The sequence below is a fragment of the Acanthaster planci genome, linkage group LG09, assembly GCF_054643075.1.
Source record: "Acanthaster planci isolate LZ-2023a linkage group LG09, COTS_SCS, whole genome shotgun sequence".
NCBI lineage: Eukaryota > Metazoa > Echinodermata > Asteroidea > Valvatida > Acanthasteridae > Acanthaster > Acanthaster planci.
The window spans coordinates 12,864,305-12,892,234 of record NC_141785.1 but is presented as its reverse complement, the minus strand read 5'-3'; the positions used below and the strand labels follow the sequence as shown (position 1 = coordinate 12,892,234).

At 39.1% G+C, this 27,930-nt stretch overlaps 2 protein-coding genes and 2 long non-coding RNA genes across 13 annotated transcripts in view; 2 read left to right on the top strand and 2 right to left on the bottom strand.

Annotated features, from left to right (window-relative positions):
• Nucleotides 1-716, top strand: part of LOC147798145 (tricarboxylate transport protein, mitochondrial-like) — an 8,592-nt gene extending 7,876 nt beyond the window's left edge. The window contains exon 5 of the mRNA XM_087141190.1: nt 702-716. Within this exon, the coding sequence (XP_086997316.1) occupies nt 702-716 (15 nt within the window). The remainder of the gene's footprint in view (nt 1-701) is intronic.
• Nucleotides 717-4,522: 3,806 nt separating this feature from the next.
• The window catches only part of LOC147798142 (uncharacterized), a 70,555-nt gene continuing 47,147 nt past the window's right edge, over nt 4,523-27,930 (top strand). For 3 of the 6 annotated variants that reach the window (XR_015426500.1, XR_015426499.1, XR_015426498.1), the window contains exons 1-3: nt 4,523-4,661; nt 5,151-5,321; nt 27,178-27,296. This is a non-coding gene — a long non-coding RNA (uncharacterized LOC147798142). Of the gene's footprint in view, nt 4,662-5,150; nt 5,322-5,861; nt 8,343-27,177; nt 27,297-27,930 lie in introns of those variants that run through there. The other 3 variants (XR_015426497.1, XR_015426502.1, XR_015426501.1) reach the window with 3 other exon arrangements.
• Nucleotides 5,224-14,475, bottom strand: LOC147798144 (uncharacterized). Its single transcript, XR_015426503.1, has 3 exons — nt 13,807-14,475; nt 9,968-10,121; nt 5,224-5,310 (listed from the first exon to the last, which is right to left on the bottom strand). It is a non-coding gene; the product is annotated as an uncharacterized LOC147798144 (long non-coding RNA).
• Nucleotides 18,245-26,601, bottom strand: LOC147798143 (uncharacterized). 5 transcript variants are annotated; one of them, XM_087141454.1, is made up of 6 exons: nt 25,563-26,601; nt 25,093-25,206; nt 23,548-23,639; nt 22,507-22,686; nt 21,245-21,400; nt 18,245-20,761 (listed from the first exon to the last, which is right to left on the bottom strand). In XM_087141454.1, the coding sequence occupies exons 2-4, from the start codon at nt 25,172-25,174 to the stop codon at nt 22,546-22,548; spliced, it is 315 nt and encodes a 104-aa protein (XP_086997580.1). In that variant the 5' UTR covers nt 25,175-25,206; nt 25,563-26,601; the 3' UTR covers nt 18,245-20,761; nt 21,245-21,400; nt 22,507-22,545. The 5 variants fall into 5 exon arrangements, with proteins under 5 accessions (XP_086997580.1, XP_086997579.1, XP_086997582.1 ...); XM_087141453.1 differs by having other exon boundaries at nt 26,091-26,599; XM_087141456.1 differs by having other exon boundaries at nt 23,548-23,618; nt 26,091-26,560.

Sequence of the window (27,930 nt, the reverse complement as noted above, 5' to 3'; positions counted from 1 at the left end):
TGGCTTGAAATTTTGCACAAAATTTCAAAAGTCTTTTTGCTAGACCTCCAGTAGATCTATAAGATATCCATATGTTGGAAAACCTTGCGATGTCATCATGACCTGATTCATTGATTTTTTTATTAGTTTTTCACAAATTGAATGCATACTACTACTATCTTCCTGTAATAAATTCTGGAACTTAAGTCCAATTACATGGATTTTCAAATTCCGCAGAGAAACCGTAATTTCAATTTGCCAATTTCAGAAAAAGCGAAGCATGAAGTAATAGCGCTATTTACAAGTATCATCTGATATGATTTATGTACACAGTGACCTTTACCCTCAAGTTAGAGCATGCAAGTGACCAGGGTTGTTGTTTCAATTAAAAAAAATGACTTTATTATGTAAATCAGATTTTTTTCAATTAAATCAGATTTTTTTATTTTTATAAAAAATTGAGATATGTTAGCTCAAAAGTCTATTCAAAAACAAGCAAATTAGCTGCATCTGTAATAGTTTTCTTTTATTTATTTGTTTTGTGACAAAAATAAACGAATTTGGATCTAAATTAAGAAAAAGAAATAAAGTAATTTGATTAAAATCACAAACCACATTGTCTTAGCCTTGGTGAAATGCATGAGAGATAAGAGCATGGCAGTCATCAGAAGAAGAACAAAGGATAACTCAATTTTTCTGTGTTCCTTCATGACACTGTGCAGGGAAGTGCAGAATAACACCTACCAGTACGCATGCACTTATTCATGGGGCCTTGTGGGGTACCGGAACAATGGGAAGTACCCCACAAGGCCAGTTTTTATGGGGTACCACAATTTCACAAAACTGATATTTGGAAATAACTCAAAAAGGGGAAATTTTTGATGGGTAAAAATTTGTCGCAAATTGAAGTGTTTTATATAACGCACTTACGGTCGAAATTTCAACCCAGGAAAGTGAATTTGGTTTAAATTGGAGTGATTTGAAATTTTTTGCGTGTTGTGTGGGAGTTTTATACACGAGAACAAAGGAAATACCCCGCAAGTATAGCTGTGTAACGACGTGCGTATACACATGCACCCGCAGTAAAGACACTTCCTTCAGAGACAAGTACATGTACAATGTACATGCACATACATCTACGTGCATACCAGGTTTTATACCGAACTCTTAAGTTCTGACAAAAGTAGAGTTCACAAGAATTTGTAAATACAGCAGGATACTTATTTACACATGTATCGAATGATTAATGAGTGAGAAACACTCCATGCCATTAACAACAGGTACATGCATTTATTTTGCATGCTACATGTACCTTCAGTGTATACGTAGGCATTGCTAGTATTTACCTTGCTCTTTGAGCTAAAAGCAGTATCACTTTGTTTGTCATCCAGCTCCACAGAGCAATGACTTAGGCTTGATTAAAAATCACTTTATTAAGGGCAAGAATTTAGTGGTTTCAAGTTGCTCTATGATGACTAATTACCTTTCTAATCTCAATAAAATACAAGTACACTTGTATAGATGTAAAAAGTCGATGTACACTGATGATATTTTACCATGCTAAACCATGGAGGTAAGACACAGAAGCAGTTTGAACTGTCTGGGCTATAACATCTGGCCAATTACCGCTTTCTGGCATGCCTGGTATGTCCATAGCCAGAACGCAGGGAATGCTTGCTATGCACCACTGTTTCACAACCATAAGCCCCCTTTGTACCCTATGATCATCGCCACAAGTTTTCGCTGGTAATTTGCATCCTTAAAACATTATACACTGCAGTATAGGAAGTTGAATATTTATGCCATCGATGGTGCTTGGTATGACCTGAAAACAACATCAAATTTAACCCAGCGTAGAGAGGAGGTGCTACACTGGGGATCCACTTTTTTCTAATTTATTACATAATTAAAAAAAAATCGGCCAAATGCAAAAATATCCTGTTAATTTGTACCTCTGTAGATGCTGAACAGCCTAGTTTAGTCACCTTTAACATGGGGACTTCCCCTGAGCTGAGTAATTCTTTTCCAGAGCCTGCCTCCAGCGAAGTCCCATGGGGATTGTACCAGTATGTAAATATCTAAGCCACGTGCTGATAAGGGATTACTGATAAAGAAGGTGCCTGGTCAAGCCTGGGCCTGTCTTATATCAATGGTCAGTCTCTCTTATGTGTTTCTGAGCTGTAGACAGCTGTCTGAGTCGTTTCATTGTGTTAGGGGTGTCAAATTTTTGTGGTTATAACAAAGTGATCTCGAAAAGAGCACCTTGGTGCAATAAGCGTAAAAATTAAGCCCAGTGCAGTGAAACTACATGATCAACGTATGACGCTCTTTGAGCATTGACAGGAAAAAAATCGGCCCTGTGTTTTATTTCCTGGTTACTGCGATACGTTGTAGTTACATGTAACTGCAAACAAAACACACAAAATATTGCTAGGATTGCTGGGCCCACTTTTCCGGCTAAACCTGCAGGCAGTAATCAGTCATTTTTGGAATGTTTACTATTGTGTGTCTGACTGGGCCGCCATGCTCATCAAGCACTTTGAAGTGCCAGATTTCTACATGTAACTCCTTCTAGTCCTTTCTCTATGGTTAGACTCTGAAGTGGGCAATTTAAATGAAGTAAAATTAAATCATGATTATAAATCAAATTAAATGCACTCACTGATGGATTCAAAAAGCTGATTTAAATCAAAACAAGTGGACAGAATTGAACATAAAAGTCTTGCCAACCCAGATTTTGTGTAACCTATGTGCATTCATACTAGAAGCCTCACAGATGTTAGATTTGCTGTTCAAACTGTGCAAAACCTGCAAAAATTTCTAATCAGTAAACAAAAATTCCAAAAATGAAACAGTTATGCTTTTTTGACTAAAAACATAAATATGTTGATTTAAATCAGTGATTTAAAAAAATCATTTGATTTAAATTGTGATTGAAATCAGTGATTTAAATCAAGGTGACTTAAATCGGACAACTCTGCCCAACACAGACTGAAATCACTGAAGACTAGCTGAGGGAATTCAGATAATGCATCTTTTCAGCAGAATTGGCATGAGAGTAACCGGTTCAGAGTTTGCTCTTGTATGTATGGTGTTGTCAACCTCTGACAACAATAAGTTACCCATGATACCGGTAAATAATTGAAGATTCATCACGGTGCAGGATTTATCAATTCAGCTAAATTACAAATCAAGAAATATCTGAAGATCAACCACCAAAGACAATAGGGTGTCTGCTCAGTACCATGCAAGTATTGCACATATATATGTACATGTAAATTCAACCCAAAACACCGTTGGTTACATGCTCATGTACATGTACATGTATGTTTGTTACGCGATCGACCCTACATGCACTATATGGGGACAATATTCACCGGAATGCAACTGTTAAGTCAAATATCGATGGATTGAGTGATGAAGACCTTTAACTTTAAAATTCAATGACGTGCATTAGTAACTTTTATTACTGGTGATCATCTAAAAACCTTTATCTGATGTCCACATGAGTACAGAATAGTGTCATCTTAATGGCTTGACCTTAAAGATTTTCATGAAGATATGTACAGTGTGCATGCTCAAAGATTTCTGCAATCTGTGACCACTACACCCTTTCAGATCAAGCATTTTTGCCTATGCAGCAAACTAGAACAGAACGTCCAATGTATTGCACAACTTCGTCTTACTAAATCGATGGGGAACAAATGGTATAAAATATAGGAGTGCTCACTACTTCTGCTCCAAGCAGTCTTGCCTAAATGATTATTGGCCAACAAGGACAGATCCAGAACCAATTTTTACGGGGGGCCTTATTTGGAGTCTACAAATGTGAAACTTTTAATGTCAATTTTAATGGCCTTTCTAGGCTTTTTACATACAGAATGCTTCTCCATGGAAGGGAAATCAAAAAGACCCAAAGTTTTCATTATTTATTTAAAAAACAACTTATGGCTCTTGGAATTCCTTAGTCCCCTAGATCTGCCCTTCTTTGCCAAACGCATAACCAATCATTAATATTTTCTTCACCCTACATGGAGTCACCAATTTCCATTCAAATTCACGTACTGTCTTTACAGTCTTCAAAGAAAATTATTATTATTACTTAAAGGGTCCATGCAATTAATTTTTTACCAGCAGATGCACCTTAAATTCTTCTTGAATGTGTCAAAAACATTAGGCATCCCCTGTTGAGTGTACAAACAGGTGCACTCTTAAATATTTAAAGTTGTCTTTTCTTGACAACCAGGGGTGTTTGGGGAGGGGGGGATATACATGTGGGTGAAGCATTGCAGTTTTGCCCAGAATGCTAGCTTTCCTATTGGATGTAAGTTTACATAAACGTATGTTTACGCGAAAAGACACCAAAGGGACCAAACACGTTTTAAAATCACACAAAGTCAGTTGAACTGAAACATACTGGTACATGTTGGTGCATTTTCAAAGATTGTGATGAAATCAATTGCACTGCATGGACCCTTTAAGGCTTATTATCAAACAAAATTGAACTTTAATCCAAGCACATATGCATATGTACATGAGACAAATTACACATTCCATGACATACATGTACACATGCTGCACACCTCTCAAGCCAAAGGGGTACATGCCTTCACCGACAGCTGGAGTTTGATACCCCAATGTCACCCTGATGTTGGGCTGTTCCAAGGATCAGGCACCTACCGGTAAAATCTTCCTCCACACAAGAATAACTGTTGTTAAAATGAACAAACCAGTAACCATTTATCAAGTTAGAACTTAAAAACGATGCGTGGTTCTAAATACCACAGAAGATATTCTTATCACTTTGTAAGTTCAAACACCATACAAATAACAAAGGGTAAGCTGGGAAAAGGCATATGCATTCAACTTAGGAAGTACGTTTTCCATTAAGATTTATGCATGAAATAAGCATTCTTTCTGAAAAAAAGGGGCAGCTTTAAAGAAAATTTTACAGGTGGTGAAATTCTTGAGTTCTTGTGTCAAGAAAGAGATGCATATGTACAAGGTAACAATTGATGTTACTGCAGGCAAGTGGATGTGGTTGATGGGCATATACATGTACATGTACTCCATCTGCCACTCTGTCGTTCAAGACTCGGTGAAGTTCTCTGCACTTTTGAACTACCGGTAACAATCATCACCATTGGTTCAAATTTCATTGCTGTCCACAGACCTATCTGTGTTGAGTTCCAGTTCACTGGAGCAGACAAATAATGTTTGGAGTGAAAACAGGCTCATATCTCTGCTGCATTCAAGGTAGTGGTGTTCATGGCAAATCCTGCTGCAGAATCCTTTAGCGGCCACAGCCCCTGCAGTGCAAGCACAGTAAGACTGCAAGCACAGTAAGACTGCCTTCCACCTTCACCTCATTCAGAAAAAAGCACAGCTTCATGCAACATTGAGCATCAAGTCTTCATGCAGCAAGTAGAGCATATTGAACTCCGCCAATCAGTACAGATGTTTGTCATATTCATCATCTTGTATTATGCATCCATTTGCCAGCTACTGTAGCTTTGAGGTACATGTACATTGGACACTTCACTCGTAACCCAGAGTTACATGTAGGGACCCTTACCAGGTACTACCAACCGGGTCAGTTGGACCTGGGGCATGCCGTTGACAGGGACGACCACTCACTGAAGAAGCCAGGAGCTTCCCTGCTACCAAAGTCAATTCTTTCTCTAGTCCTCTGCCCAAATATCCAATGTACATATGCATCATCACATCACCAATCTTCTAGTGCATTGCCTTAAAGCCAGTTACGATGATTGATTTGCTATTTAATCCAACTTCTTTAATAGCATTATTTAAGAAGCAATTGAGTTTTGTCTACCACTAACAGCTTTGACTCTGAAGTGCAAAATGACAACTTTTGCATACAGGTAGTTTGATCAATGCTTCTGCAATATTCTTTAACCCCTTGACGACGGGAATTTCTTCCCATAAGCCGACTTCAAGAATTCCAGTCTCGCTTGGCCACGAAGCCCACCTGCCAAACCGCAGATTCTCAGTTTGTGGCCCTGCCTGCTCTACACGCTTTGAATTACACGGTGAAAAGGCTGATTGTTTGGTGGCATGTGGCTCTACTCAAGCTTCTACATCCCTGTTGCCTCTTTTCAAAGTAGGGACTATTGTGAAGCAGGTAATTATGATGCAAATTCGGTCTTTTTATTTCTGGGCTATGCACAAAGATAATTACCATATATACAAAAGCCAGGGTCTGCCTTCTTTCACTGTGTTTGCTCGAGTGTGGGCCAAGAATAATAGCTGAAAAGCAGGCTAAGGATCTCAATTTTTACAGCGGCTCTATCCGCGTTGCGGCCCGAAGGGATTAACTCAGTACATGTTTGTGTTTTAACAGCTCTTCAGTTTTGTTGTTAATTTTTACGGTACTGCAAGGAGCAATATGGCACATTTATAAATTGCTCACTACAATATTTTTCACAATCTTCATGATAATAGAAAAAGAAATCAGCGGTTGAAAAAATCCATTAACATTCCTTAAAGTGAACCCCTTGGAACCATGATGTGTGCACACGTGTTTACACTTATATGGCTGAACAGCCATGAGCACACTGTGTTCAGATCAAAAAGTTTACAACTTGTTGCTGAAAATTGGCAATCTTCAGGTGTTACAAATTATATCTTTATATATACTGATAATGACGTATCAGTACATGTGGGGTTTAACTCTGCTGTTGTTTTAGGTATAATATACGAATGCTGAATATTTATAAGTGCAATGGTAAGACTATTTTCATGAGTTGGAAGATGGACTGTTCCATTCAATGAGGCAAAGCCGAGTTGAATGGAACATTCGTCTTTCAATAAATGAAAATATTCAAACCATTGCACAAGTGAAAAGCATTCATTACTTGTTTCATATAACTGTCAGATCCTTTGATTTTGATTTATCCTTAAATCAGTTTCAAACAAGTTCAAATCCCAATAACTTTTGGAACAAATTTTATTCTCCTCAGGTTTTAATCGGCACTGCATGTAACCCTCGTGTTGCCTTTTGAAGAGTGAGGCAATTCAATATGTTGTGGAAACAAAGATGATCTTAACAATTGTATATTTTTCACCATCCGCACATGGTCGAATAGTGCCTGACGCAGCGTGAATGGCAGAAATAATGAATGTCACATGATACGTGTTGCACCAATCAAATGACAAGGATCTGTATGGCAGTTATATAAACTGAAATAATCAGCCGATTTAACAATAAAAATCTGACTATACATGTGACTACAAAACCTTTACTATTATGCACTTTTTCAAAAATGATGTCCTCTGAATACCCGAGCAAGACCTCTATGGTGCATCAAACTCCAAACGTGCATTTGGGCTTGGACTTTTCACACTTGGCTTTTAAAATAGCTTCAAGTTGAAATTTATAATACAACTCAAAAAACCTATAACTTTGATAAAACTTTAATTGGTATCTTGGCAATGTATTACTTGGCTTTTTACTAGTTATGTGGTAAAAACCAAATTTCTTGAGATTGCTTCCACTTATATGAACATGTACATTGTATAAAAGTCTTTCATTTTATTTTTGGCCCATCAAGGTTAAATTGCCAGTTTAAAATTCACTGCACAACTAAACATTAACTAACACTAAAAATTTATATGAAATTATTAAATATTAAATAGAAATTCATTAACAAAATAATCTAAAACTTAAAAATTTGTCTAAAACCTAAAAAAAAATTCACCCTCTTTTTGCTGTAAAAGTCAGTCCGTCAAAAATTCCTTCCACTTCTCCCTCTACGGTACACGCATGTAGACATACATTGTACATGTACAGTATGATGTCATTTGACTAATACATGTATTTGACTGATGGGACAACTTGATACAGACTGCATCTTTGTATGAGACTTAATTGAAGGATTAATTTAAAAGTTTATTTAAAAATAATTAACAATCCTAGTTTAAACTTAATTTTTGATTAATTCGGAATTACTTGAAAAATGAGTAAAATGAAGCCATTCTTTGAAGAATTAACACTGTTGCTAATGGATACTAAGATACTTGGTGGTGGCAAACAATGATCCTTTCCTTTTCAGTGTTTTGAGCACCGTCGGTTTTGAACACTGGACTTGGGGGGCTGGTCTATGGTCTCAGAACTGCCCCCCCCCACTTTGCAAATTATTCCACCACTGGTGGATTTGAGTATGCATTAGATCAAACTTGATGCAAACAACCAAACAGAACCGTTACATTTGCTGCTACCAAGTGTCTCAAAAGGCTCAGATTCCACTGGCTAAAAATTTGTGATAATTTCTTTCAAGAAAAATTCAGGTAAATTACATACATGTAGCACATCAATAAAATGAGTATCCATGTAAACATTGAAATGACTCGCAATCGTCACCTTTAAAAGTTGTAGAGAGTTGCAATTGATTCAGAAGCAATGACTGAATTAATTTAAATGTTATGATATTTTTTTTCCAATAACAAAAGCCGGTACATTTCATAATGCCAGCCTTCGTGTATCATGTACGTAGATGTAAACATACAAATGTTATATTGATAAGACTTACTGTGGTCATGATTAAAACATACAAGTATGCATTTGAAATTGAGCCATAGCAGAAGCAGTAAGCACATCCTGTAATAAATCATACACTGGGAACTCCATGTACCTCTAACCTCTAGCACATTGTAGCAATGCTTCAAAAAGTCTTCCAAAGGTCATCAATTAAAATTCCACTTCCAGACAAATTTCATCATTCCTTTGTTTAATTTCTAACCAATACATTGGACATCGCCTATTTTAGTTCACTTGAAGGTGCATTGTACCGTAATTATACTCATGATAAGGATATAAATGGGCACCAGCCTTCACATATTGACACAATCTTTCACTTCCAGAGGGAAATCTAAAAATTGCAGCCTTTTTTAGGTAAGATAATTCTTGTAAGTTACATGTACTGGTATTACTGAGAATAAAACTCACCACTTAAAAAATTTAGTCTTCAGCACCCAATCACGAGTGTTTACGCGGAGGTAGGGAAAATGGGTCTGTGGGGTCTCTTTCGGACTTTTAAGGAAAACATTGTGGGAAAAACTTTTGTGCTTTTAGACCAATTCTATTAAAGTAAATTTGTAATGTAGCAGACACCTATTTTAACAAATGTATGAGCACCCTTCAAAGTTGGGGTGCACAAAAAGGCAAACATCATTTTCTGACATCCAGGTCACTTGCTCTAAGTACATAGACAACAATCTTTCAGTGATCGGTCTGTGCTGGGCATGGTCTCATACATGTAGTTGAAGTTGATTGATACAAAAGTACTGTAAATGGCATATGATCAAAATGGAGAGTGCATGAAAGACTTCACTGCAGAAAAAAACAAAGGATGCAATAGATGAACCAGGTTTTAAGCAGTAATTAGAAGGATGAGGATTTTAATATTATTTTTTGTACACGTACATGTACTGGCATACATGTACATTAGCCCAGGCGTTTTTGTAAGGATAGAGGTAAACGCACTAAGTAGCCTTGATCACTGAGAGTTCTTACAGCAAGTAATTCTGTATTGTAGAGATTACAATACTTTCCCTTCCAACTGATGTTCAAAAATAGCGTCTGTCGCAAAACCAGCTTTATCACTGTAAAACCTTAGTGACTCATGTACTCGTATAACTGAGTACCGGTACATGTGTATACTGGTGCCCATACATGAAGGCTTGAAGCAGTCCTGTTGTGGTACAATTTTCGGAAGGTAGGCCTCGAGCTTATGAAAGCCTGTTCAGTATTTTTAGCCAACATGTCCATTTACATCAGATACTCAATTTGGATAGCATAATGGGAAGGTTAAATCCAGTAATGCAACTCAATCTTGTATTGGACATACATGTACATAGCATATAAGTAAGTCACATGCATACGCTCAGAAAATATCTGTTGCATCCGTCCATCATAATCTTTGATGAAAGGGTTGAAAATCGTGAAAAGGAAACAGCAGATGTGCCTTACCTTGAATACTGAAAAGCAGCAAGCCAAGACTGCATGAGCTTGGGTCAATATATCCATGGAGATCTGGATCTCTGCTGCTCCTTGTCTTTTTCCATCACTCCTCTGTTAACTAAGTCAGGATCGAGGCTGCAGCTGCTCAATACCTGAGCTGAATCTACAACCATCTTTGCTGTTAGTAGTTAATGATGACCCCTGATCGGTGACAACGAATTGGTTTCCCAGATGAGGAACAATAATCTTTCTCTAACACAGACTGATGGACTGGATCTTAAATTTAAACAGTTCGCTGTCATAGGATGTGTGAAAACAATTAGGCAGTCTGCCTCTCACAGACAGCTGATTGACTAATAAGCCGCCACACGTTCCTCAAGTCACTACCTTCAGCCATCCCTACCGGTATTCATCCATTTGTCATGTTTGTTTGGCAGAGGCCGCACAAAGTCCAAGAAATTCCGAGGTCGTGGACCAGCTTTACCTTGGCTGCTGTGCACAAAAGCCTGCTGTGATATCACTTAGTGCAAAACATGAGATTACATTTAGAAATAAAGTACATATTTTGTTCAAATGATTATCACGAATCAATACATCTCGCATTCACCTTAGGGTGCATCTGAACATTATGCCATTGAAATATACCACATCTTTCAAAGAATAACATAGGGTTAAGACATTGCACAGATCATAACAAAACTGTTTCGTGATCAGGTGACCTCTCCAAATTAGTTTGGAAATATGTACTTTCTTGCGGGCTAACATGAAACTTTATTGAATATTACATAAAAGTTGGCAGAGAAAGAAAACCAAACCTGGGAACAGGCAAGAGTGGGCTTTTGGTACGAAGTGGCATAACCTATGGCAAGATCAATTGGCATGTTAAAAAGGCAAGAGTGGGCTTTTGGCAAGAAAGGAGCAACAGATGGCAAGATTTATTGGCAATAAGAACAGGCAAGTGTGGGCTTTTGGCAAGAAATGGGCAACAGATGGCAAGATCAATTGGCAATAAAAACAGGCAAGAGTGGGCTTTTGGCAAGAAAGGGGCAAGAGATGGCAAGATCAATTGGCAATAAAAACAGGCAAGAGTGGGCATTTTGGCAAGGAATGGCAATAAAATATGGCAAGATCGATTGGCAATAAAAACAGGCAAGAGTGGGCTTTTGGCAAGGAATGGCAATAAAATATGGCAAGATCAATTGGCAATAAAAACAGGCAAGAGTGGGCATTTTGGCAAGGAATGGCATAAAATATGGCAAGAATATTTGGCCAAATAAAAAGGCTGGATTGGATTGGATCACAGGCAAAAGTGGGAACTGTTCTTGGTAGAAGGATACCTAATGCCGAGTCATTTCTTTTAGAAACATTTACAAAATAAAAAGACAAAGAAACTTGTTATGGAGCACCAATGTGGACACAATTCACTTGCACAATTATGTTTTAAAGGTATTAGCTTCAGAACCAGGATATGAATCAACGCGCGCGTACATGTACTCTGTTCATTTGCATAATTACTGGTTGAAAATGTTCACAATTTGGTACTTTGTAGTGTGACCCATTCAACTACCAAAGCCCCCATGTTCATTCAGCCTGATGCCAAGGTCCCTGTTAGTCTCCCAAGCATAGGCCTGCCACATTCACAGGTGATCTACCAGGTTCAGTCTTGAGGTCTTGCATGCCCCAGGATGTTGCAGAACTTGTTGGTGTGGAACACTGCCACCCAGGATGCACTGGAAATGACAAGAGCCCCCTGTGAAGGGAAGTGTAGTAGGCAAGGCAAACCTGATGGGTAGACCTTGAGTGTACGAGTCTCTTCAGCTGATGAAAGAGTCAGGATCTGTGTCTCAACTTGATGTGCCGTGAATCAGTTGTGCTAGAATGTTGCCCCGACATAATGAAGTTGTTAGCAGAGAAAACCTTAGTCACTGATGCAGACCCACGGAACACGGGTACCGATGACAGGTAAGTCGATCCCAAGGCACAGGATGAATTGGTCGTGGAGATGCCTATCTATGTATGTGGATCTCTGGCAAACAAAGAGACTGAGGGTGCCGCCAGACTGTGTAAGGGCCTTGACATCTGGGAAGAAGACTCAACAATTCTGAAACTGATCCATGGTGAGCCAGATGCTGCTATGTTCCCAGCTAAAGTATCTTGGGAATTGCTGGAAATCTTGTGCCGTGTGATGAAGCAAAGAAAATGTCATCCTTGTACCGAAAACAATCTGTTGCTCTCAAATCCACGAAAGCAGTGATGCCAAAAAAACACTCCGACATGATGATATCCGCTGGAACTGCGAGGGTAGTAACCCCAGGGAAATTCCAGAGGTCGCCCAAAGAATTGGTTTGTCCAGTGAATGGGGGACAGTAAGATTGGGGTGAATGGGAGGATCCAGTTCAAAGGGAAGGTTCCACATTCACAAAGGGAGTTGTCATCAAGTCTTCATCCCCTGGTGATGAAACAGGCCCCACCCACGGGGATGCCGGTGAATACCGAGACTGCATTGAAATTACTCATGTTACTGTTGCGATACCGTGCCATGTTATTAATATGGATGATGTTAGTGATGAGTGATGTAAGTGATGTAAATGATACATGCAAGTTAGTGAGGAAAGAGACCCAGTCATGCAGTGTTAGTGTTAGAAGGATGATGTTAGGATGACGATGTTAGGATGATGACATGCAAGAGCCCATGCAATGAACCAGAACATCACACGATATCCCAACAGCACCATGAACAATCTCAATGCAGTCCACTGCTTAAGAAACAGCTGGTATTCACCGTCATCCCCGTGAGCGAAGTCTGTCCCATATCCAAGGAAGATTACAAGAAGACAACTCCCTTCGTGAACATAAAACCTTCCCTCGGGACTGGATTCACAAAACTCCCACCCACCTGCCTCCTACTGTCCCCCTTCCAGTGGACAGATCGATTAATTGGGCGGCCTCTGGAATTTCTGCGGTTTTAGCGAACATCATCATGCAGGAGGTCACCGCCTTCGTAGATCTGAGACCAAGAGATTGTCTTCAGTACAAGGGCTCCTTGCTTCATCACACGGCATAGAATCTACAGTAGTTCCCAGGAGATTTCAACCAGGTCCACAGCAGCATCTGGCCCAGCAAGGGTCAGAAACAGAACGTGAATCCCGTCCCCAGATGTCAAGGTCCTGTAACAGTGCAGCGACACCCTCAACCCTTAAGTTTACCAAAGATTACCAACACACACAAATGGGTATCTCGACAACTCAATCCTTCTTGCGCCCCAAGATCGAGTCACCTACCATCAGCAACCGTGTCCAGCAAGCCTGCATCAGGCAAGGTCTTCGCCAGTAACACACTCCAATGTGCCAAGACAGCATTATAGCACAAACAGGTTCAGGACGCATCAAGTCAAGACACAAGATCCATCGTCTTTCATCAACCAAAGAGCCCCCTACACCCAAGGTCGAACCCACCAGGCTTACCTCACCCACTACACGCCCCAACACAGGGTAGCTCTCATCATTCCCAGCACATCCTGGATGACAGTGGCCCACATCAACAGATCTGTAACAGCCTAGGGTAATTCAGACCCCAAAACCTAGCCCAGCAGACCTCCTATAAATGTGACATGACCTACACTAAGGAGACAAACAAAAACTTCAACATCAGACGAAGAAACACAGAGTCCATGGTAGGTAGAATGGGTCACATAATGCCCCCGTCCCTCCCTCCTTCTACCAAGAACAGATACTGGTAGGCCTACCAAACAACTTTATTTACAGTAGTTCCCACAATTTGCCTGTGCATGCCAAATCCAAAAATGTTACGTCTGGCACAGCACTAATTAAAAACTAAACCTGTATTACCTTTACGATTCTCAGCCTTCGTCTGTAGTTTCAAGGTTTAAAAAGCAGAATTTCCGGTATTAAAAATGATGAAAACGGGTTTTAAAATGAATAAGAAGAACAACTAAAATGCAACTCAAGAGCGCACAATAAAAAGCATGTACTAAAATGAACGATTAAAAAATCCGCGGTCATGTGATTGCGCGTGGTGCGGCGTTAAGTAACAGAGCTTGAAAGTAAAAGGTCAACCGGCGAGCTTCCGGAACCCTAGCGCTGTCCGCGATCCGCCTACCATGCCTATGGAGTTTTTACATTCAAACGATTGTAAGTTATTAAGGACCTTTTACGTCGAGCGATATCGTACCTAGGTCTCCTTGTTCATGCACGTTTGTTTTCATTCGCCGTGCTTTCTTGAAAACGAGATTGTACAACCTTGCAAAGATTTACCTACCTGCAGTCGATGGGTTCCAGATTCCGTTAAGTTGACATCGCGCATTTGTTGTCAGCAAAGGTTTGATAAAATATTAGAATTTTTCGTAAAAGTAAAATATTGCTTTATGTTTATTACCTTATAAATCATCAAACTATGTAAAATATTGTGGTCTGTTTCATTTTGGCTTTTACCTACAGACTACCATAAAATTTCAAACAGTAAATATTCTATTCTGAGCTGAGAAAGAGACTGCCGCATTGCACTGTTCTCCGTGTAATTTAGACTTTTGGGGTGATGGGTCATTTTTGGCAGGATCATAGACATGCGAGCAAATGTTTTCCAAAGCCCTTTTTCCAAGTTGGATTTTTAAAGAAGAAACTGAACGAAAAAATATTACAAATTCCAAAATCTTTATACGTATATTATTTTTGCTATCCAAGGTTCCGGAAGCTAGCGCACCATCATGGGTCAACTTTCAGGCTCTATTCATATGAACGACATGATCTTGCATAACGTACGGAATTTCCACCAATCAAAGTGGCCAGATTTGCAGCCTCGTTCATTTATAATGCAGGTGTGGACTACGCAAAACAAGTCCGGAAATGTGATTGGCTGTTATACCACTTTCGGTATAGATGCGCCTATTCGCTGTGTACAAATGGCTGGCACGTTCGCCAAGTCAGGATTTCTGAACTGAACTCATAGTAATAAGTGGACAAAGGAGGGCGCGAAGCAAGTAACGGCGCCCAGTCTTGCCCGATGTGTATCAATCCTAGAAACCAAGACGTCACAGAGATCACGACTTGAGTCAAATCTAAGGGTGCACCCTGGTAATTAGGCCAGAAATATGTCCGCCGAGCTCATTAATAAAAGTGATAGACTCAAAGTATTCTATATTAGAGGGTCCTGAGAGACATGGAACTGAGGAATTCAAGAAATATGAGACTGGACCTCTGGGCCGGACTCAGGGCTTCCAATTCTGAGCAATTTGGATGCAATCGGGTTTAAAAGTGGCACTATTTGAGCCATTTTGCTGAGGGAGGGTTTTTCAAAATGGCTACTTTTCTGGACAGGGACATTTTCTGCCTTTTAGGGGTGGTCTGCTTCTGGTGAAAATTTCTCAAAAATTCATAGGTCAACCCCCCGAAAATTGAAAGGAAAATGAAAGAGGACATGTGGAACATCATTTTTCTGTGCAGCCTGAACACCTGTGAGAGTTGTGAGTATTTTTAAAATATTTGTGAAGCATGGGGATTTATCACTGCTGTCTATGGGAATTTATTTGTAGTGGTGCACCCCTAAGGAGCAATGCGCCCTTAGCTCTAGTGCCCAAAGGTGATGCAGACTAAACGAGCGAATTCCAGTTTTGGACTGGTCCCCGTCCCTATCTTTATACACGGAACAGTGGTTAGAAGGCACCCTGTAGATAAGGGTGGCTGAACCAGAAATAAAAGGTTATTTGTGCTTCTGGGGCCAATTTTATAGCTGCTTAAAATTAAGCACAACATTTGTTTCAGCGCGAAAAACCCTTCTTGAAAAGCAAAGATTACCAACTCAAAACTATGTGATTATCATGCTACTGAACCCAAAGTCAGATGAATAACATATTTATCACATGGAGGTTTGGCTGGTAATCTGATTTGTCAAGCAAGTTTTTTTTTTCACGCTTAAGGTTCAGCAAATTTTGTACTTTAGCAGCTCTATGAAATTGGTCCTAGGACTTCAATGTCGATAGCACATCGAAAGTTGTTTTCCATCATATTCATCGCCGTGGGAATACAAGGGCAAGGTTGTTTTTCGCCGACCCTGGCAGCCACTCGCGGGAAGTACAAATCGCAGTGAGATCGCATTGGCCAAATTTTGTACTACGACCATGTTTAGCGCGGTGCCGAAACCGTCGGATACTAACATGAAAAAAAAGGACATTTAGTTACTTCGTTAAAACTCAACTCAAAAAAAAAATGTCTTTTGCACTTATTTCCCAGCAAATTAATTCATACGAATTGAAAAAGTACCTAAATAAAAGAAAGAAAGCCTGCATGCTAAATATCAATCTGTAACTTCAGAAATCTAACGATGAACTTGAAATTCGGTGGTAACGCAGATAAACTGTTACTGCAGATCATGCTTCTATAGTCTGTCAGTTTTTGCTAAATACAATTTATGTCATTTATTAGGATAAACATAAGTAATAATCTGGTTTTACGATAAATTGTGATGAATCTAACCTTTGCTGAAAGGTCTACTCGACTGAATCGCACTAGTGGCACGTCCATAGACCTTGGCCTACGTGAAACTAACACTGCCAGACTAGTGCCAGTACTAGCATACGTGGCCGTAATAGCTTTCCTCTACGCTTTTCCACAAGTGAAGATGGTCAATGAAATTCGTCTGTTTGTTTGTTTATATAAATCCCAGAATATGAGACTTAGAAAGCGTTTTATTCTTTTGCAACCAATTTGAGTGTACGCAGGAGATCATCAGAATAAAAAAAAAAGCTATGTGGGAAACGCCGCATCTCACTATATCACACGCTTACTGAGTAGGGCGCTGCGATTAGTCAAGTGAAGGAGGATTAAAAGTTTGAATGCGGAAATAATTTGAGTGACGACCAGTCACTGACATCAGTCATGGATTGATTACACTTTTAGAGTTCATCCACATCCTTTTCACGTGTGGATGTCCTTCAAATTAGTAATTGTTACAGCGTATGAGTTCTATGACGGTATAACCATTCTCAAGAATTTTGCGAAATGGAAGTCAAAGGAGGATCGGTTATAACAGTGTGGATATATGTTTGGCCGAGTTGCACTGCACTGGTACATATGGGTTCTTCCTTATTGTAGTTGAGCTGGGTTTCCACGCTACATCATTAATGCACTCCTTCAAGCATTTTATAACTCAGTGAATACGAAACACATTTTCTTTACAGTATTTTCTCATCTCCTGCTGAATTTGGGGTGCATAGATAGAACTATCAATACGGCTTGCATCTTCATTATAATATCCAGAAGTTCAGTGACTCTATTTCATTTGACTTACTCCATTATACACGTTCACACACTGGTCACAAATTTCTGCTGAATTAAATTATTATTTGCCAGGACTGCAACAGATTTGTGAGCTTGTCTGCCGGCAACGGAAGTGTGTATTATGAGTCGTGTCAAGTCCAGTACTACGCTCGATTTATTTTCATTCCAGATCTGCTCATCGAGACTCCAAACTCATCGCAATGGGATGCAATTGTTATTTGGGGGGGGGGGGGCATGACGGGCACCGAATTAACTTTTCGAGCTGAATGCAGTAATGTACGACGACGAGTGATAATGTTTGCCGTCCCATTGATCCTCGAAGACGACCGAAGCTTATGACAGGACCAGGCCTAGTCAGGATACCGTTGAAAAAATCACGGGTAAGCCCTGGGCGGTTAAGTTGCCAGTGCGCAAGTAGACTGAAGTGGTGTGATCCGAGAACTTTTTTGCTGAAACTCGTGGACGTCGTGGCCGCACTGCTTAGTCTAAAAGAAAGCAAACGGCTTAAGAAAAAGGAACTTTCAGATTCAAGGTCAATGTTGCTTCCGTGGAAAACACTCTGCTCACTCCGAACAATGAACGCATTCTTCCGAGTGTCAATTAGGTCAGCAAAATGAAGCTCAAATTCACAGTTTGATCTGGTTGGAAATAGTTTGTCAATGAAATTTTATCGAAGACACAGAAATAAGTGTGGAAAGGGCGATTGTACTAACTCGTGTTAGGCTTGAATGCCGCTCGGCAAAAGCATGTACATAAGAAATCCTTCAGACTTTGTGGGCTAAACTGGTAGTAATGAGAACCATAATACCAGGAATAAAAACTGAAGAACGAAGGATACTGACCTAAATTTCCTTGGTAGCCTTAGAAACTCGAATTAACGGTGCTTTTGATAACCAGGCTTAATTGGTTTTAATAGGAACATAAACATTAATAAGAACCTACAGTAAATATTATTTTGTTCAGCTCGACGTAATAATTACGTTACAGCAAGGACTGGGTGCTACTTTGGTTTGTTTTATTTACAGAATTAACAAAGATATCTCATAAGTTTCATACAGTATGATTTGAATTTTTCGTAATATCTGACAACATGGTCAAGAAGTTTCAGATGTGTTTAGTGCGTTACAGCTTGAAACAATATCCTGCGTATCATATCACACTTTCATTCTGTCAGGTATCTCCTAACTACGCAAGCGTATAATTATAAGGGCCATTTGCAATACACTGGACAGCAAAAGAAACTTGCCACTTCTGTCAAAGGCCACACATAAAATTTCACTCCATAGAAATAAACAATTTTTATACACAGGTATGCTGCAACATGCCTTACTAATCACATGCCCAAAAAGAAGTGATTATCTTTATAACAAAGAAGAAATTGACATGCACAGCAACTTGGTTACTGAATCAAAAGTCACAGCATGTAACAGAAAGCGCCTTACGTTTTAAGCAGAAATCAATGTCACAGGACGAAATAAAGAAGCCACAATCATTACTTTTCAATAATGTGTATGCATAGTCAGTAAGGATGGCATCCCTATACAGAAACCACTCGTGCACATCATTTTGACAAAACAGGTGTACACTTTGTCATTGGTTGTTTAAAATCTTGTCCATTCATGGGTCATTTTTGCTTGGTGGAGAGTGCTTTTCCATGTGACTTTTGATCCATCAGTCTAATTTGTTCAGTCATCTGTGTCAATAATATCACAAGCTGTATACCATTGCAAAGAGGACATTCTACGCTTATTTCTCTTTCCCACATATAAGGTTTTTGCCATTGCAGTTAAACTTTTTGAAGTGGACACCCTGTGTAAGTATAAATGAAAAGGCACGGTAATCTTTCCAACGGGCAGTCAACTAGGGAATGCAGAATAGTCTACCCAATTTGCAAAGATGGAAATTCACGCCGCGAATGAGATTTCTTTTGTTTTCTGTTGGAAATCAAACTGTTTTGAAATACCAAATCTCCTTTTGTTTGAAATGATCTGAGACCCAATCTCAATGCATTCCACCCTGATGATACATAACAGGAATTTTGAAACTACTGAAATATTCGCTGCGGCGGGAGTTCAGTTTGACACCGCGGCAAGGTCATATAACAGTGAGATAGGCATTCAACGACTTAAGTCACTGCAGTAACTTGTGGCCTCTATATGCTTCCGTATTAAAGAGAGAAACTTCCAATTAACCTGTCTTTTCTTTGCTGATGAGGCAGCACTTCAACTCATGGCGGGTAAAAAGTTTTGATTTGTAAAAGTTTTTATTGATGAAAGTTTTGGTCTTCACTGCTTTTGTTCCACTTGGGACAATCCATCCCATGGGTTTTTTCATTTTTGAGATTTTATACTGCAAAAAGTGACACTAATCTGTCTGAAAACACTTGGGGCATACAGGACTTTGTCACTCTCCTTTCACCTGCCTATATGCCATTGACTCATTTGTTTTTCATTTCATGAAAATGGGAGTTTTAAGCAGGTGAACAGAGTGCTAATGATCCGTTTGTAGTTGACACCATTACAAGGCATGTCACACGAGTCAAAAGTAACAAGGACAACACAAAGGAATACTTTTGTTGCACATCATTTGTAGCTTGTGACTTAAATTCAGACTGGAGGTCTTGTTGTCTTGTGACAATCCCGTGGAGTCCTGTGACAGTCTTAAGAGAACAATGCTAATGATGCAAGTGGTCATTACTATGAACATCTGTATGCACCAGGCAATGTTGGGGAAGAATGCAATTTTAAACAGGATTACCTGGAAGTTTTACAAGGTTTAACAGGGTTGGTGAGGTGCCTTGGGGTAAACCTCGAGATAAGTTTGCATTCTTTCCTTAACTGACCAATATACATGTGTATCAATATACATGTACATAAAGAAATATCAGAGAATAATTGAACAGAAAAAACCTATTGTCAATTGTCCACAAATGGTTGAACAAATATCATGTCATCAAAATACACAACCCTCCTAATGACCACAGTGAACTTGTGGCATTAACACCAAAGTCTACGGGAAGTAGCCCCTGTGGCTGACTAGTGGCTTTCACAGGCAGACATGCTAGTCTTAACCAAAGCAGAATAAATTGGACTCAGCAGTTCACAGCAGTTTAAAGTCTTCTCCCTGGTCCAATCTCATGGGAAGGCTAGCAGAACATGTCGCTAAGCACATTTTCTGGCTGACTGAAAACCAGCCAGGGACCAGTTACTACCAACGCACATTGCAACATTTTGGCTGTAACCCATCTGTGCTGGACAAAGTCTCTCCATGCTAAGCAAACATACATGCTTCATCCCCTGCACAAATTGGACATAAATTTAAGTGGCATAGTCTCTTATCCATTGATTTTGTTTTTTTCGCCGTATGTACCCTATGATGCACATACATAGGAAGTGTAATGGCTACTTCTTCATTGTTGATTATTGCCACCTTCATGCAGTAGTACTCGTTGACAAGACAGGGAGGCTGATGATCCAGATCAATGTGAACATATGCAGGCCGTGGATGCACACTGTTGAGAACAAATTGCTAGATGTAAACAAGAGCTTAAATTGCTATAACAGAGATTGAGATCGTAGAAAAAAGTTTTTGAAACTGATCCGACTTTTCACACAGCTTCAATGCCTTAGTATGCACCACAGCTTACAAAAGTTTTATGAAAATTCAATCACTAAGTGCGGAAGAGATAATCATCTTCACCTTCAGACTACGATGAATTAGCAGGCAGTCTACCATACACATTGCAGTCAGCTGATAGCTTTCCTCCTATTAGCGGTCTTGTTTCATTACTGACTCACTTTGCTTTCAACTTAATGGCAAATGGGACTGGGCAACGCAGGGAAGTCAGTTATTCACTTAAAGTGGACATCAGCAAATGCAAAGATACTTAGAATATTTGTTCATGATCATATGACATAAATTTGGGGTTCAGCGCAACAGTGCTTCTGAAGTAAATCTACAGGAAGTGTTTGATTCAGCAAGAAGGTTTGATTACCTGGTGGTCTCTCCAACACCCAGTTGGTCTGGATTAGATGGACCTTGTGTATACATGTAGATCACCACGTCTTGAATATTCACGAGTTGGGCTGCATGGGCCCAAACTCCTTGCCAGTAGAGAACACACGTTGCTTGGCCTCATCACCAAAGGGATCTATGTAGAATGAATAATACTATGTGTTGCAAGAACCGACTGGATTTTGCATTTCTTATAAGAAAAAATACACTGTATGTAGTCTCTAAACTTTGCAGAGTGCATGCTCAATGCTGTGGTACTGGTACATCATGAGCTTAGGGCTCTGTGTATCACAATCCACAGAAAGTCCATTCAAATACAAACAAGCAAGGAAAAAGGCTTGGGAGACACCGTCTCCAAAACTCTCATCAAACAAGCTCAAACTCTGTAGGTAAAATTCTCAGGACCACACTTTTTTCATTGTACCCGAATGAGTACTTGTTGGCCACTACTTTAAAATTTCAGGAGCACAGTAACGTTTGTTGTAGCGCCATGTCAGTGTCCCTCACTTGTGTTGTACATACCATAGACAACTTCTAAAAACCACAATTAGTGTTAACAGGCTAGGGTCAATGCAAATAATGTTCATCCACATCACATTTGTCATACACAAGGTAACCACAGTCCAAAATCAATTTTTTTCAATACCACCTACATGACAACACGAGTATGACCTGTATGACCTTGGTACCTGTTTGATGTCAATACTGGATACCCTTAAAATCTAAAAAAAATACACATTAACAAATGGCACCGCACATAATCTCGGCGGACCATGTGCCCGAAACAGGGATCTTTTTTTGTACATCAACGGTGCGGCCACCTCAGGATATGAAATTCCTTCGGCTTGTGTTCACAGGTTTGCTGTTACAATGGGTGGGGTATGTGACCTCTGAACCACAGTTATGACTGCGGGACAGGGTTTTTCAGTGGTATGGTGATTTTCCAGCAATTCTGCCCTTCACAATGAAAGTTCACATACATTCTATACAAAGATTTCTGTCTGTTTTTCAACAGGCAGCCAGGATGAAAAAATGGAACCAGGTTTTGATATTGACAGGCAGGTACCCCAGTATCTGGGTACCTGGCACAGGCCTACATCACAATGCTGACTTTGAAGAAAAAACTAAAAATTTTGAATTTCTGAATTTAATATAGTTTGGCATATAACCTAGGGGGGAAGAAATAAGTTAATGGGTTAGTTTCACAGCTTTAAGAGTTGTATTGAAAGTATTAAAATGTACCTCAGAGAAATGACCAGCTAATCAGCAGCGAAACGAAGGCTAGTAAAACGAGACTTGCATTCGACAAGGGGCACCAGATTTTTCTCTCGGAACGCCTTGGGGGTGCTCTGTAACTAGACATTGTCTTCCAGGATTGGTCTGCTTGCTCAATGGCATCTGGTGAACAGCCTGGCTCAGGTTCTGGCAAATTGATTTTTACACACATTCAAACTTCAATATCTTGCTCAGCCATTCCGTGTAAGGGTCATCATCAAACTTAAAAACTGAAGTGAAATAAATAAATTTTTCTCAGTTGTATTTGATAAGAGGAATATTTAAACCATCTAAATCTCAAAAGAACTTTTAAATCAAAGAATTTTTTATTTAGGTTACAGTCTCCTGAATATGGAGGAAATTTGTGGTCAAAAAGGAGTGGCTGGGGTACAAATCACAAACTTAGAAAGTAACTGAAGCTCATTCATATGATTTTACTTCATATGCATACATTAGGTAGCTATTCCAGTCTATTTGATAAAACATCGAAAAGGTCTCCAAATACTTTTTGTATTTTCCTAGGTTTTCATCATGAAAACACCCTCAAAATATGTCACGCCAGTCACATAATCTGACAATTTTTCTTAGATTACTAAAAACTAGACAGGGATTCAGCTAGTGTTTGATATTTGTAAATCAAATACAGTAGTAGTTTATCAATAAAAGCATAAATATTCTTATTTGCTTTGCATTCCTTGTAGAAAAAACTCTTTCAAAAGTGTCACGCGAGTCACACACGCGCTGTATGTCACACGAGTCACACGCCAGGAATTGAAATTGAGTGTAATTTTCACTGTGAAAACATGAAATTGAATCAGTTAATGAAATTAAAGATTTTTACCAAATAAATGATGCTGTAGCTACGTCTACATTCCAGTACAATTGCATCATTAATTGCAGCTCTTTCCTTTGTAAACTCTGTCAATTATACGTACAATACATGCAAGTATGATGATGGGCACATGTAAATGTACAATACATGTAGGTAAGATGGGCAAACATACACACCCTGGTCAGCAGATGCTGAAGAATCTTGGCAGCCAGTAGACAATATACTGTGCACAGTGCCACAACCCAACCTGATGAACAACAGGGGACAGCTGCAGTTCAATGAGATCATTGAAAGTGCAAAAGAAAAAGCACTGGACAAACCAAAAATTACAAATATTTTTCTGAAATAATCGTGTGGAATTCATGACACTCACTTTAATTAAATTCAGAGGCAGTTTTACTCAAAGTCAATGTTATGAATATATGACCTGTCAGCACAAAATGAGCTGTACATGGAACACTTAGGGTAAATGTATAAGTTGACAATGTGGCTTTATTCTTGCAGCTTTGCGTCTTTGTTCCCGACATTGTTTCAACATTTAAGACCAGGCACAAATAATGCTATCGTCTTTCCAAATATCACAAAATCAAAAAAGTGTCCTCTACTTCAATATAAAAATTTGAACCCTCAAAACAGGAAAGAGTGGGATGCGACTTTACTCTCATTTTGTCGTGACAGGTCACATACTTGGTGTATTGTGTTAAATACCAGATTTCCACCCTAAAATTTGCCAAAGTAAAGGGATAAATAGCAATTTTCACACTCTTCCATAATGTATTTGCCATGTTTGCAGGTCCATCAGTTTTATTAATGTAATATTATAATTTGATTTGTTTTACTATTATTACAGTTATAGTGTAAAAGTAAAACCCTACTGTGTCACGCGAGTCATGCATTTGTGTCATGCGAGTCACATTTTCTTCAGGCCATTTCTCACAACAAGAGAGACTTGGCACAATGTAACCTATGCGTGGATTAGGTCAGAGTATTAAGTTTTTAGTTCAGTAAAAGTTTACTTTAGCACACTTGAACATTCATAGGAAATGCTTTTAGAATCAAGGGATATGAAAAATCCCCATTTCTATCCTGTCACGTGAGTCACGTCAAAGAAACCGTGATAAAGAAAACAACAAACATTTAAAGTGATCAAATAAAAACTAAGAGATACATCAAAAATGTCTTGTTTTAATTACGTGCTAATTTGAGTTGAATAAGTGCCATGTTAGCAACAGTAATGCATTAAAACTCAACATTTTGTTCAAATGTCACACGAGTCACCATGGAATGGCTGTGCTGCCATTTTTTAAAAATAACATTCAGAAAGAGTTATATAATTAAACACACACCCAAAACCAATACTGAAGAGGCAACACTACCGCGTCATCAGGTTCCAAAACATCCACTTCATCTAGCTAATGAAGTTAACTTCAGGGCAATTCCATGCCACGCTGGAAATTTATCACACTGTCACTAGCCTCATTGGTAATTCATACACAAAAAAAGTTTGACCAAATGTAAAGGTGCTACTGTTACACAATATTTGCATTATTTGTGTTCGGAATTATCCTCTATGGAGATACATGTAACTGATTCTAAGGATTATCACAAATACCATCTCTTTGACATACATCTGCACTGGCAAAACTCATATTGTGACAATTTGTAAAATACCATACAAGTTTACAACTTGAACTTTTTAAGATAAAAACTTAAAATCTTACTGCAAGAACTCAAATCAGGATCATCTGGACCCCTGTCCTCTCCTCTGGAATCAGTGTGGAAGTCAGCAGTGGCCACCGTCATTCTAGGTCATGCAATCAAGTAACCTGCGGCAGCTGATTTGGGCAGGAGAAAAAGAACACCAAGTGAAAGAAGAAGTCTGTGGGATGAGGTCAGGGTTGTCAGTAAAACTTTTTCTCCAGTATTTAATGTTGAGTTAGCTCCAAAAACAAGATAAAGGTTTCAGTGGCAGGGATAATTTTAACTGAACCTTCTGAAATTCATAGAAGACTTCCACTTTAAAGAAAAAAATGCAACTTTCAGTGGACACAACATTACATAAAAATTAAGAGTGGTTGGCTCTACCATCCTCAATTCTGAAAGCGCATTTTGAATAGGTGGGTTTTAGTTTCAGGGAAGTTTCATTCTTTATACACTGTAAGTGCTGTATGGTGCAAAGGGGTATCATTACCTTAATGATGTAATGGCAGGACTGTTCCATAGGAAACAAGTGTTCCCAACGGAATTAACGCTGCCTGGAATGTTCTGGAACAACATGATGGAACACAAACGTTCCAGTTGGAACGGTCCAACAGAATGGGAAAGTTCCCAATTTTTGAGACACTCCTACAGCAGGCATTTACCACATGTGTTACAGTCAGCTGACAGCTTTCCACCAATTAACAATCTTGTTTCATTACTGACTACTATGCTTCAACCTAATGGCAAATGGGACTGGTCAACACAGGGAAGTCAGTAATTCACTTGAAGTGGACTTCAACTGATGCAAAGATACCTAGAATATTTGTTCATGGTCACATGGCATAATTTTGGGGTTCGGCGCAACAGATCTTCTGAAGTAAAACTACAGGAAATGTTTGATTTCCCCAGATCTCTGCCTTTGGGGACTTTACATTGATCACGTTCGATAATTTTTGGAAGAATACAGTGTAATGCCTTACTGAAACCACCCTATTAAACACTCATGTTGGAATTTTACCTTTGACTTCTTCAGTAATATTTGGGAAAGTCACCTGGAGACGGGTATACGAATTTTATTGACGACCTTTCATGTCTAGCGATGTCGTACATGTGCGTTTTGCCCTAAGTCTCCTTGTTCATGCACACGTGTTTGTTTTCACTCGCCGTGATTTCTTGAGAATGAGGTAGATTGTACAATCTGCCCTTGCAAAGATTGACCAACCTGCAGTCGATGGGTTCCAGATACCTTTGAGTAGACATTCCACATTTGTTGTCACAAAGGTTAGATAAAATATTAGAATCTTGCGTAAAAGTAGAATATTGCTTCAAGTTTATTACCTTATAAATGATAAAACCGAGTAAAATATTTTTTTCGGCTTTCACTGACAGACTACCATAAAACTTCAAATTGTAAATGTTCATGTGCGTACGAGACTGCGGCATTGCACAGTTCTTCATGTATTTTAGATTTTCGGAGGTTGTAGGTCAACTTTTTGGCAGGATATTTCCCTTTTAGATCAGGTAATTTTTCAGTTTCTATAAATTGATATTGTTAACAAATACATTTCAAAGCCCTTTTTTCAAAGAAGAAACTGATCTAAAAAATCTTAAAAATTCTAAAATCTTAGCACGTTATTTTCCTATCCAAGGGTTCCGGAATCAGGCATCAACTTCCAGGCTCTATTATATCGGCAAAACAAAAACAAACTGACTGGTTTCCGTCAGATATCTTTCCAACCTAGCAGTTCACAACTCTTGGCGGGAACCAGTCCCCTTTTCTGCGTCTGAGGCCACAACACGTGCTCTAAATGTGCACGCAGTCTTGCAATGGCGGGTGTTTTGAAGGTGCCACAGAATTTGTGACTTGTATTTTGAAGCAGAATTATTGGGAGAGTATGAGCTATTTCTTCTATTCTCCTACCAGACGATACGAGGGTTGGTTAGTAACTGCTATTCGGTGGGTATTATTTTAACGAATTTGAAACCAGGAAACCAGGAAATTTGTGTATGTGGGCAAATAAATGCCTTTATTTCATAAAAACATTAATGACATCCTTTTCTGATTAGTGAGTAACTATCACATTTTCTTATTTTCCCATTGTCAGGATGAACAATTGTGGAATGCCACCAAAATCCTTTGAATGCATGTTGTTTGTGCTGCAAGAAGTACTCTCGGACCAATAGCAAGATTTCCTCATCACACTGACAGGACTGACATTACAAGGTGAGACAGAGAGCTTAGGAGCCAGTGTGCTCCACTCCATCATGTGCTGTTCAAACACAGGTCCAAATTAAGTGCCATCCTGGTGGATGTTGATAATTTGCCATTTTCACAACATGTAATTGGCCACTAAGCTTCCAAATTCCTGACTGTATAAAGGAACCTGATTGTTCTGATGTTCTTTCAAGGGGCATATCAAGCCCCCAGTGGGCCCTGAAATCTTAAATATGGCTTATTTGGGCTTCCCCCTCGGTATACATGTACTTTGAAGCACAAGTTCAGATTGATGTTGAGGAACAGAGAGGTAGTTTCTGTTTGATAAAAAAGTTGATTTTAAAGAAACACAGTTTGGTCTGTGCCAACCAAATATTTGTTTTTCATGCATTGTTGAAAAAAAAATTAAATTGCATTGATTGCTCCCATTATGCTCATCGTTGAACTTTGTGACTTTTTACCTGTAACCTTCAACAAAACAGTTTCGAACCTTAAAAGAGCAGATGTGTGGTCTTCATTAAAATGCGGTCCTTTCACTCATGGACATGTACCTGATGTGATGGAGTGGAGGACACACATTTCTCTCATGGTAAAATCCAAGGTACATTGTACATGTACATTTAAAAAGAGGCTGCCAGATTTC